This window comes from Anopheles aquasalis, chromosome 3, assembly GCF_943734665.1.
Source record: "Anopheles aquasalis chromosome 3, idAnoAquaMG_Q_19, whole genome shotgun sequence".
Lineage (NCBI taxonomy): Eukaryota > Metazoa > Arthropoda > Insecta > Diptera > Culicidae > Anopheles > Anopheles aquasalis.
The window spans coordinates 57,603,549-57,616,048 of NC_064878.1; the positions used below are offsets into that span (position 1 = coordinate 57,603,549).

Below are 12,500 nucleotides of genomic sequence, written 5' to 3' on the forward strand. Positions count from 1 at the left end.
AACAGACTGGCTACCGGATGTGTAGTAGATAACGAAAAGAGTGTGACGATTTAAGCTATTAATACTGTACTACGTTTATGTGCTACTGTGCACAGTACTGGGAGGAAAGGAGCTAATACTTTGAAAAAAAGAAAAGAATAACAAACAACACAAAGCCGCAGAAATGGTTACCATTGACTGAAATATACAAATGTACTAAACTAAAAATTACAATAAGCAATCAAAATGCAAACAGAAAAACAAACCCGGGAGTGCGCTGCAAACAATGCTAAGGTGCATGTAGGTGTGTGGCAATCGAACAGGTATAAAACTATTCCCATTGCGTTGTTGTGAAACACAGAACGAACGAAATGAACCTACAAAAATCTCTGTGCACCGGAGAAAAAACACAGCAATTGATAAAGGGGGAATGCCGGTAAAAGTGGAGAAAACCCTAGGCGCATAAGAATCGAAATCTTCATATGATGATTGATTTTTATCATTTATACATACCGTTTCATCATTCACACACAATAGTTATCACCAGCATTATTATTATATATTGCAAGCACACGATACATCATACGTCACATCATGCAAGAGAAAACCCATACATTCATTACTTAATTTAAATAGGCTAAAGCGACAGAGTGGGAGCTCCATAATTCGTGTGAGAAATCACCGGAGAAAGGAATGGAAAGGCTGCAAAGTGGCAGAAAAAAATGCATAAAAATGTTCCAATACCGAAGGTAACTTTATCCGCAAGAGCACCGATTGTGGAAGGGTGAACAATATTACTTTATCACGAAGAAAACCCACTAGAATTAAAGAACAAAATATACCACCGGAGAAGTACTATGTCTTAAATAAGAAGTGCGTTTATTTTTCATTCTAACCTAGAGGCTCAAACCCATTACAAATGATGACCAGTGGGAATAGAACACTCGGCGCATGTTATGTGGCTTCGTGCCAGAGCTCTTGGGTGTGGCTCCCTTGGATTGAGAATTCCTTGACAATCCCGTCTCACGATTGGTGTATTATCAAGGGAATCAAGTTGAATATTTCATCTGGTATCCTTGTCTCACGCAGGTGGATCGGTTCGCAGGTAAGTACAATTATCCGGAAGGTTCTTTTTGAACTTTCAAGGTTTTTCCCATCATCCTCCATTTGGCCACAGTCAATACGATGGTCTATTGATGGGCAACGAACAGTTTTCTGTTCTGGCGACACAAAAGACGATGTTTTATGCCGTTTACGACTGACCACCTTGAAGGAGGACAGTCAGTACTAATGTCATTCTGAATATAGTTCCATGGGAGCTTACCATCTTGAATATGGTCCTCTATTCTTTTAATTGCTCTTTTACTTTGTTGTACTTGCGTTTGCAAAGTTACCAATGCAATTGAATTATTACGAACCGTACATTTGTTGCGATATACCAATTTTTGCGGTTGCCTGAATTATAATCCATCGCAAGGTAATCATTATTAAGGACATATTGATTATCGAGCATCATCTTGTCGAATTGTAATTGGTGATTGGGGTTGGTAGCACTTGTTGATTCGTCGCTACCATCAGCGAAATCCTCACATAGAGCGACGTGAATTGGTTCCTCATTCGAAGGAATTGAAGGATATGACTCCAGCGTTCCTTTCAATATGATATCGTCATTGACCTATTGCAATTGATCACAAATCAATTATTAAAGCAGTCTCGCGCTAAGGATGCTAATCACATACGCTTTATTACGGCTTGGTGGAAGGCGAAAGAACGAAGGGTCGTTAAGAAAGGGGAACCATCGTTCGATGAAAGATTAATCTTTCAACCACCTCGGCTAGGTTGCACTTACAGTTAATGGCTGTAGTAAGCAATTCCGACGAGCGATGCTATAGGGGCACGTGGAATTCATAACCGAGAGGAAAGGCCATAGATAATGATGGTGTAAAGGTGCACCTTGACCACAACACCAACTGAGCCTAGTGAGATGCAGCGTGAAGCGCAACCATTGGAATCAGATTTACGCCATTGTTTCGAACGGACGCCACATTCCACGGTGCGAAATATTTGGTCATCGAAGACGGCATCGCACTGAAATGCAAAGTAACATATCAATCATTCAACACCACGCCCGGCCGGCGGCTTATTTTTTTGGGGAGGGAGCGTGATGCGATACCATGATCCCCGTAAAAAGAAGGCCCGTCACCCAAAGAGGGGTAGACTAATGGCTTTCGAGACGGAATGGGTTTCGAAAGATGTAAAAACCCGTGGCTTTGTGCCGGGTACGGTTGTGCCAAGGTTGTGCAAAGAGTAGAGAAATCCCAAACAAGCAAACGACAATCTGTGAGAGAACAATGCGGTCGTAGTAAGCCAACCTTCTCCCGAATGACACACCAGAGTTGGTAGTATTGTTTCTCATCTACGAGCTACGAAGTGTTGCTAAGATTGTTTTAATTGCAGTAACCTTTGACTCGGAGGACGCGTCTGGTCGCTGTATCTAATACTAATCACAGGTCACCATAAACTCAGCCAACCGAATATCGAATAAAAGTGCTTTTATGTTCTTCTCAACGTTTCTTCTCCTTTAGTATGTAAGTAATTAAAGGTAAGTCTGTTTATTGGTGCATCAACCGTTTGTGCGACTATAAACGTGGTAGCACACACGGCGCGTTTATTAGGATTGCTCGTTGTAAAGCGATTTAAGAGTTGAATTCACAAGCTGTACCAACACAGCTTCAGCCGTGATAACTCCTTTTTTTAATTTTATGCTTCTTTTTTCAACAATCTATTTACGCGCTTATTGTTTACCGCTGTTCGGGCTCGGCTCACCATCGGCAACACTTCGGGTTTTAAACCTGCCGCCACACGGACACGCACATGGCTGCTTGGAAGCATGGTGGTCAATGGCGCCGACCAACCCAATGCATACTAAAACCCGTGCCGTGCCGCCGGTTGGAGCGACCGAGAGAGTGTGCGCACGTAAACGTAATGTTTCCCATCTCGTTTGCTCCGACCCCCACGACGAGCCGACGATGATGACGACGGAAGCAACAACGTTCGACCAGCCAGCACCAAACTCTTTCGTCCGAGTGTCTTCGACGAGTGCGTTTCAAGTGGCGTTTCAGTGACGAAGCCGTCCGCGGGAGTAATAGGTCACCATACGAGGAAAGAGTAATTTGATGTTGTGTACACCTCCCGTCAAGCAATCATCATCATCATCATCTAGCAAGCTTACGGATGAGATTTAGTGCGGACCCAATACGGCGTGGTCTCTGTCTCTCCCCAATTCGTGCCGGTTCCCGGGTCAACGAACCATCCCGCGACAACCGTGCGTCTCTCGTGTAAGTGACCAGCAGTATTTGCGTAGATGATTAGTTCGGTTCGGTTGCTTAATGTTCGGAGGAGTAATGTGATTTCGTTGTGACGGCTGTGATGGTCCTTATCTGTTCCGAGTGTTATTCAAGCTAATCGGTGCATGGTTCGCGACAATCGTGACAATTTGGTGCAAAACAATGTGGAACGTGTGGCAACAAGTGAGCAAGGAAGTTTTCACGTGCCTCCGGTATAAATCGTATTCCGCACAAAAGTGAAAACGGCCAGGCCTGGTGGTTTGCGTAACCGCAACACATTCGTTGCCGGGCTGTCCTACGGCAACATCGGCATTTCTTTCCAGCAGGCCTTGCGAAACTGCGAAACTATCAGCAAACCGTGCCCCGAGCTTGCTGTGATCTCACGTGCGATGGTGATCTGCATTGGAGTGGAGCGTTTCGGCTCAAAATATTTTTGGGGCCAATCGAGATCCCTTTCACTTCACATCACATCCAACGGACAATAGATTTCGTCGTAGGACGTATAATTATCAGATACCACGCGAGGAGTGCCCTTTGCTAAATCGACAGCGAAGATTTCAAAACTTCCGTCCGGATGTGGTGCGTTCGAATGTGCTTCCGCCTTATCCGTGATCATCCAACGGAGAGAAGGGCGACCGTGTTTTAGAACAAGTTTTGTGTTAAAATATGTCGATTTAGGTGAGGTCGCGATGGGGTTGCGATGGGGTGAACCGCGATCAGCGGAAGATGCTTATCGCTTAGCCGATTCATAAGTTAGTGATCAATGATTTGAAGACGGTTTTTTAGCGACGAATTATAAGACGTTTTATGTGTGTTTAACACACCGGTCTCGCCGGCGACACTTGTGGTGCGGTTTGTTTGATTTGGTTTCCTAATGCGTTTGTGCGAACAACCTCCGCTGTGTACATTGTTACTTTACAGATTCAACCATTTCCGTTCTTTACTTGTGAAGCTTGGCATCTCGATGTTGGTGTGTAGGGGAAGAGATTACTGATCGTCGAACCGGTCGAAGCAGTTGCGGCAGTGACCTCTAAACTTTTTTTGTCACTTCTTATGCGTCTCAAAATGTTGAACCTGTGGCGCAGCGTTTGGTCTGATAAATTGCAGTCATTTGCATTTTATTAGTCGACTAAGGTCACCATTTTCAAAAGAACCCGGTTTTTGTTAAGAAGATTGATAAAGTGTTCTAGCTGCTAGTAGGCTGTGAGCTTAACGAAGTTCCTTTCTTACTGATTTCTTTAAAATGTCTTGTGGCGGCGTAGAAAGGCGTGAATGCCGAGTTGAGGCAATAGTTTTAAGTACCGAACAATGATTTCATTCTCTTCTTCAATCATTCTCTTCAGACAAATTCTAACTTGCGGTCTGAGCCGCTATTACTGGTGCGACCAACATGATTTCGGTTGGATGATTTCAATTGGCCTTTTCATATCCATTCTTGTTACAAACCCGCTTTGATGTGATTTATTTTGTGCAAAAAAGGTAGAATCTGACGCTCGCACATTAACCTTTTCCGATATTGGGTGGACTTGTTAAGAAAAAATACAAGTCATAATTATTGCGATGAGTTGCAGAATAATCTGTTTTTGGTGTCTATCTTAGCATGATGTGATAAAAAAAATAATCCCGAAAGAGAAGACCGAGATTCCCCAGCAATTCTGGGATTTTTGTTTTGCTCATGTTTTGATTTTTCAATCTTTGGCGCTCTTTTAAAGCAAAAAACATAATTCTTGCAATGATTTACTCTTAAAAAATAAGTTGTTCACGCTGAAAAAACAGGTATGACAAATTGTTAACAAGTGTTTGAAACTTCATATGAATCACTCCAGTAGTCGTTTGACCTTATGCTGCTCTTCGACATTGAAACGTTAATTTTCGGAAAACTGTATTGTTGATTTAGCTACAATGTGTCTCAACGTTTATTTGACATTTATTAAAATTATCACTCCCTCACATGATCTCTTTCTTCAACAGTTACGCTGCTCCCATAGCTCCGCTTAAAATACCAAAATGGATAACCACAACTCATCCCTGAATGCTAGCGAGGAAACTCGTCTTTTCGGGGAGGTTCCGCAGGCTACACAGGCCGGAATGGGGCTGACAACAAACTTGAAATCTGATGACCTTGAAAGCCCAAACCAGATCCAGGCCAGGGTAATTTCTGGTTCTGGTCAGTCGGCGGATGAGGACCATCACGGTAATCGAAGCTCCGGTATCAGCAGTGCGGTCAGTAGTATCATGAACGTGGATCTAGAGCCACCGGATGTGAACAGCTTCTCTTCAGCCGCAGCTAGTCCTGCGGTTGACGCGGAAACAACACCATCGGCAAGCCCACAGGAACGGACTGCGAACAACGTTGTGATCGATATGGAAGGTAAGTGCGTGAAAGTAAATGCTGTGTTCGTTCAAAGTACACCTTTACGTTAACAAAAAGGCCCAAAAAAGGAAAGACCCCCGTTGAACCACGCGTTCGCCTTTCCGTTCGCGCCAAACGCACGTTCGAACTTTCAAGCGTTTTATCGTGATTCCAAGCGTTTTTCGTTGCGTACTGGCGAAAGCTTCTTTTTAGTATCTGAAAAGCTCAGAGGAGCATAAAAAACAGCAAATTTTATCACAACTGGTTATCTCTGCGGTCAATTTATTGTGCGATCGACTGGCGAGTGTGAAAAGAAACTCGGAACAAAGGAGTTGTGCTGAGAGATTATCCATCGATCCCCCCCCCCCCCCCCCCCCCCCCCGGGGGATCAGATATCAATTCAATTGAAGGCACAATACCAGAACCTGCTGTCACGTGTTCGGCTCTAGCACCTTGACTTCCAGACGCCTCCTGGGTGCCGATCTCACGTGTTTCTTCCACGAGCACTCCGCGTCTAGAATCCTGCTCATAAAACTATCATTACACGCTCCACGGGCGACCGGGTGGCATGCAAAACCGCGATGACCGCGCACACAAACCCATCAACTCAGGAGCTTGTTTCAAAAAGCAATTAGCACCGCGAGATGCTGATGCTGCTGTCGATCGTGTACCGCGGTAGGAAGACACTAACACACCAACTGTTGCACACCTTTCCCCACCCAAAAAAAAAACACCCTCAGAGGAGAGGATCACATAAACCGCGTCATATCGGGTGGCTGCGGTAATTGTTGGGGCTTTCTCCTGTCCCACAGTCTGCGCCACACATTCGCGCGGCTCTGAACACTTCCCTTTCCCCTTGCTCGTGTCGAGCAGGTTTGACGTCGCCTTCGCCATCGTTGTCGCCTTCGTAGAGTTGGCGATGCATTTTCCGCTCGGTCAGCATCTCGTTGCGGTTTGAAAGTGCGAGTACAAACTCCACATGATCTAAGAAAGCCCTGACTTTCGTACTCGCTCGCGATGCATAACCGTCTCGTTCGTTGCCTCCCATTCTGTCACCTGCATGCGGCCATTTCGATGTTTCACTCGCAGCGAATCCCGTCAACCACCCGGAACAGGGGGCCGCGCCATCACCCGGGTTCCGCTGGTATGTGTGATGGAGGCGCACTCGAACACACGACGATCTGACCCCCCCCTCCCCCGCCCGGGGGCGGTAAAGTACGGTTGAGCGGCACGAGTGCGTTCGTTCATGTGCGCTGTTACATGTTGATGGAGGAGGGTACACGGGCGCGGTGGTGTACCGGAGGGGGTGGCTGGTCGTGTGGAGCAATGGTTGTGCTGCTTGCTCATTGCGTACAACAATAATGGGCCTCCGCATCGTCAGCCGGTTCCAGTTCGTGTCCGTGCGTTCGCCGTGCTAGAAGCTCGTCGTCGTCTTGGTCGTCGTCCGCCTTACTTGCAGTGCCCGTTGTTCGCGTCCGGTAGAGCTGTGGTTACGTGGTGGTAGCAGTAGGCCTTTCTTTCTTCTTTCTCAGGTGGGTTTGGTAAAGTGCAATTTTTGGTGGTTCGTCCCGTCTTTTTGGAGTTGCACTTCCTCGCGGTTGGCCCCCTATCATGACGAGTGGGATGGGGGGCATGATGCTGCGCGTTGCTATGCTTTCGGTTTCTGTTTGTTTATTTGCCTTTCGTCGTCGTCAACTGCTGCCTACTGTGTTTGATGCGGTGGCACATATTTGTTTGAATTACTACCGTTGCGTGTGTTTGGTAAAGCGTGCGTGAAACGAAGGCTCATGGCGATCAAGTTCTCACTGTTCCTACTAGGAACGTCTGCATTTGCGCGACCAAAAACCAAAAAAACCGTCATGTGAAATGTGTGGGATATACACCGTTCAACCGTGATCGATCGTACGAATGAATACAGAAAAAGGAAAAGTGATCTTCACGTTGTGCCCTCTCGCCGGGGGTTCGTTGTAGTGGGTTTGCTGCTGCTGTAACTGTTTGAATGGGAGGGAAGTTGTGAAAATTCGGTAACCTCCAACGCGTACTTGCGTACCCGACGAGCACGCGCGAGTTCGAGTAAAAGCCCGAACGGCTCAATAACGGGCCACGCGGCGAGGAAGGAATTGCTGCGGAGCAATTGCTTTGCCATGAAGGACGCCTCGTACTTGGCTTACGTCGTACCGTTCCCCTCCCTCCCTTCGATCGGCAAAGGTTGTAATCCATGTGAAGTGTTGAGCTACGGTGTTGACAACCGTGCGAAGTGAAACGGATGATCGCGACCTATAAATTGCAGCTCCCAAGGTTCCTCACATGCAGCCGCTAACATTGTGTCCTGGAGAAAAGTATGGACATCGGATCGTACTGGGGAAGATGAAGCCTCTTTTCTTCACCCTTTCTGGCGGTGGAGGAGGGATTTGCTACTTTTGATCTTCTCGGTGTCCAGGACAAAGGTTACGGATGATTATAAATTTACGTTCGATCATGCTCGGTTGCAAAAATCAATCCTGCGCAGCCCTAGGTATAGCGTCAGCCCACCGTATCTTATCGCATGGTGTAATGCTGGATTGAAGCGGGGTTTAAAGTACCCCCCGGCAGCCGCAAGATAAGCGCTTGAGTGATTTGTTTTTTTTCCCCCGAATTTAAACCTCATAAACGTTGTGCGATCAACCTATGGACCGATTGGAGTATTGAGGTTTTAAAACCTGTTCAATCTACGCGGTATCAGGGGTTCATTTATCTCCTCCCAGTGTTCGGTCAAATGGAGGATTAATTATCGGCAAACACAGGCGGCCCGTTAATGTGCCGGTCATGATGGTGGTGCTGCTGTACGTGCCGTCTCTAATTGTTGCGTTACCTTGTTGCTATTGCGACTGTTTCCAATGGCAGCTGCTAGTTTGAGAACGTTTGTCTCAAAAGGAACAGCTGGCTGGCAAATGTTAGCTAGTCGTTAGTAGCTATCATAGAGTAGAGGCGAATGTTCTGTAAACTCGGTTTGTATGTTGCATCATGCCTCGACGCGGCCTTTCCTTTATCGCTTGTTGATTTGACCCCCGCTGTACAAATCAGCGAGGAGCGTCTCGCTTGATAAGAACTCTCCTCACTATCGCGTTTCGTTTGCCCGTCAGTCATCTATAGTAAGCCATGCCCTTTCCAGCACGCTATGCTTCCTCAGCAACATTTCGACCGAATCCCGGTCATACCCGGCTCAACAAAATTCGGTGATCAATTTGCACTCTCATCGCAGCGCACACAGAACATTGGCTGTGTTTCATCATTGAATGTGGCGCTTCTGTGTGTGAAATAGCACCTCAGCCAGCAGGAATGGCCTCGCGGGGAAGGGGATTAATCTTTGCAGTGCCTTTTGAGGTGTCACTGAGTTTCTACCTCCAGTAGACGCTACATACGCATACCATGGCAATTACGATCCAAAGTCCATGCTGGCGGCGGAAAGTGTGATGCCGAGATGGCGCGTAATGTAGAGAAGCTTCCAGTACATGACGCACTGTACGGTGTACTTTATTTCACGCGTTTCGTCCAATCATTCTAGACTACGGCTACTTGAGAACACCACAAAGAACACACACCAAAAAAAAAACGCTTAGATGCTCACGCTCTACATGACCCCCTGGAGGTGACTGAATTTTGACTCTAAGCTTTAACACCTTCGTGAGTGAGGTAATTAAAAATTTAAATTCGCAGACCACGCAGGTTGACCAAAGGTACTTCCTACCAGCGTGACTATTCGTTGAAAACACATGCGCACGACTCGTGCGCTCAGAATTGGCCAAAGGAAGACCTCGGAAGTTAAAGGCGTACGCAAAAAGTGTCAACTTTCGGTTGTTGCTCAAACTCAGAGGAAATATTATAATTTTTTTGTAGTAGCAGCTGGAAAAGATTGGAAATAGAGCTTCGCTACCTACCGAAGCGGCTCAAATTGGTCCTAATTGGCATGCTTCGAAAAATATGCAGTGATAACAGCCACTGGCCTTCTACAAATCTCCATGATGAATTGTTTGTTTGCCAGCTAATGAATCAACACTTTGAACGGATTTTAGAGGCCTAATGTTTGTTTAATTCATGGCGGATAATTCAACTCCAATTTTAATGCCATTAAGCGCAGTGAAGAGGTAGCCTTCTCTGCAGGACCTTGTGATATTGTTTCTTGATTTTATGTAATTAGCCTCTTCATCAATAATGTCGGCTTGACCATCCATGGCAGAACACATGCTACTGGCCGACAATTTTCTGTTTAGTCAGGATTTGATTTTTTCCCCGTTTTCTTTCAACCGTCTTGGAGCCGGAGTTGGTTTTTACATAACCCGTTTCCAGTACCTGCTCCCCCCACCCGCTCGGTGGGTCAAATCTATGAGGATCTCTTCAGGTTTCACCTTCTTCTCCATCTCTTGCGAGTTTAATTGCACTTGATGGTGGTTACTGGCAAATGGCCTCGGTCGGTGTGTGAGTTGCCTCTGCACGCCGCTTCGACCTCAACTTTTTGTGTTACTCAACCTGCACATCGATTAACGCGCGAGGCCCCCTCCGGCCAGCATGCCCGGTGGATCCGGCAAAGAGTCGCCATCGGAGACGCGCACTTATGATGTCGCTACATACGATGGTCTGTGTATTGGTGTTTTGTTTACAGCCACAACAAACCCCTCAAATTAGTCGCACATTCCGGTCGGACAGGCATACTACTACCGGGGGTCCTGGGGTAGTAGTAGTCACGTTGAAGTTCAAAGCGTTGGGAGCGAGCAAAACAGAGCGGTCACCCCGCGGGCAAAATCATACAGCAGAATACCGTCACTATTCTGCTATGATGTTGTATGACTATTCCGCTACGATTTGTATTTAACTCTGCTGTAGCGCCTGTAAGTTTGCATGTAGTGGCGCAGAATTATATAAAAATCGTAGCGGAATAGTCATACAACGTCATAGCAGAATAGTGACGGTATTCTGCTGTATTGTTTTGCCCGCGGGGAACAGAGCGGTCAGTTTGACATTTACAGCGGTAGCCGGCGATCCGGTGAAAAAGTGGGTTATCGAAAGTGAAAACTGGTTCCGCACATCTAACGGAGAACGAATCTCCGGGGCGCTTCGCAGTTCTCGCTACTTTCGGCGACAGATAGCATCGGTCGGTGGTCAGTAACGTAGGCATCATAGCAGCATAAATTCCGTAACTTGTTTACAGTTCGCGAAGCGGTTTGCCGGCCAACTAAAGGAGCCGCCTACTTGCGTGAGTAAAGTGCTGTTAGTTCTGGATTAGATCAATACCTGTTCCTGTTGAGTAATGGTCTTTGGGGAAATATGATTTAAATGGATGTATATAGCAGCGCGCTAGCCCTCGGTTGGGCAACTCCCACTGCCCCACCCTCCCCGGAGACACTAGTTTCGTATGCTAATTAACGTGTATCATCGAAGCTTCTTCCTACGAAACCCGTTTTTTCTGAAGGTCATCTCTTTCGGCAGGGTGGATCAGATTACAAACAGGCCTCCTTTGGATGTAAACAGTATCAGGGCCACGCAAGGTGCAATGCTTTGCAAAAGAGTACGGGGGTTCCAGATGGGCAATTGGTTTAACAATAGATAGTGCGATTGTATAACTCGATCGCAAATGCAGCTATTAATTTGGTTTCGCACGTCTCGAATCGATTAGCCCCGTTTTGTTTTACTTGAAGATGCTTTCAATGCCTGCATGACTCAACGATCAAACAATCCACGATCGCGAACCACGTGTAGCTTTGATCGTGTGTACGAATTCTAATCGTCTAATTGTCTGTTTTATTTCGCCGCAGGTTCACTCGTGCCAAACTATACCAACATGAGTTTCTCGGAGGTAAGCTGCCTTAGCATTCGCTAATGACGATGATGGATCCTCATTCGCGAATTACCCTCTTTAAAATGGCTGTTCGTTTTGATATCCTTCTTTTCAGATTACGCAGCAGCTTCGAACCACCTTCAATAGTGGGAAGACACGAGATGTGGAGTTCAGGTAAGAGTGTGGCAAAGCGTACTTACCCCAGGCAGTGCGAGGACCGTACCACCAGCGCACAAAGTGGTACAGTCGAGCCATGACGATGCATTATTTGGTAAACGACTTTGTCCTACATACAACATTGAGCATTGTTTCTTCTATTTGCTCATCCGTGATGGGTTTGTGATGGTTCCAAAGGTGATTGACCTTCCCAAAATTTCGTTAGCACCTTATGCTCTTCAACTGTGTGTGACCGATGAGTAGTGCGTTGAACAAAATGGAATCAGAAAACTTCAATTCTGCTCCCGATACCAGCTAAATGCATGCGCAATATTATCTCTTCCGGCAGGCTGAAGCAGCTGAATGCATTGCTACGATGCTACGAAGAAAACACCGCAGAAATGGCCAACGTGCTGGCCGCGGATCTGCGAAAGCACAAGCAGGAAGCCCATCTTCTGGAGATTGATTTTATTCTCAACGATCTGCGCAACATACTGTTCAATCTGCGCGAGTGGGTGAAACCAGAAAAACCAGAAAAAAGTCTGGTCAATCTGATGGACGGTGTGAACATCTACAAGGATCCGTTCGGCGTGGTGCTCGTGATCGGTGCCTGGAACTATCCGCTGCAGTTAACGCTCGTCCCGGTGGCGGCTGCGATCGCGGCCGGCAACTGTGTCGTTATTAAGCCGAGCGAAGTTGCAACGGCCTCGGCCAAGTTCATTGCAGATAAGCTGCCCAAGTACTTGGATGGGGTAAGTGTTGAAAGTATTTCATGGTATCAAAACTTCGAGGCCCTGTTTTGTTCTTTGTTTCATTTGAACGCACATTATTGCGATAGATCGAACGATTGATG

At 46.5% G+C, this 12,500-nt stretch overlaps 1 protein-coding gene across 7 annotated transcripts in view; it reads left to right on the plus strand.

Moving 5' to 3' along the window:
* The first annotated feature begins 3,135 nt into the window (after positions 1-3,135).
* The window catches only part of LOC126575376 (aldehyde dehydrogenase family 3 member B1), a 14,021-nt gene continuing 4,656 nt past the window's right edge, over positions 3,136-12,500 (plus strand). For 2 of the 7 annotated variants that reach the window (XM_050236048.1, XM_050236044.1), the window contains exons 1-5: positions 3,144-3,317; positions 5,298-5,697; positions 11,469-11,509; positions 11,607-11,665; positions 11,997-12,399. In XM_050236048.1, coding sequence (XP_050092005.1) covers positions 5,334-5,697; positions 11,469-11,509; positions 11,607-11,665; positions 11,997-12,399 — 867 coding nt within the window. In that variant the 5' untranslated portion in view covers positions 3,144-3,317; positions 5,298-5,333. Of the gene's footprint in view, positions 3,318-5,297; positions 5,698-7,069; positions 7,212-10,683; positions 10,910-11,468; positions 11,510-11,606; positions 11,666-11,996; positions 12,400-12,500 lie in introns of those variants that run through there. The other 5 variants (XM_050236047.1, XM_050236046.1, XM_050236045.1 and 2 more) reach the window with 5 other exon arrangements.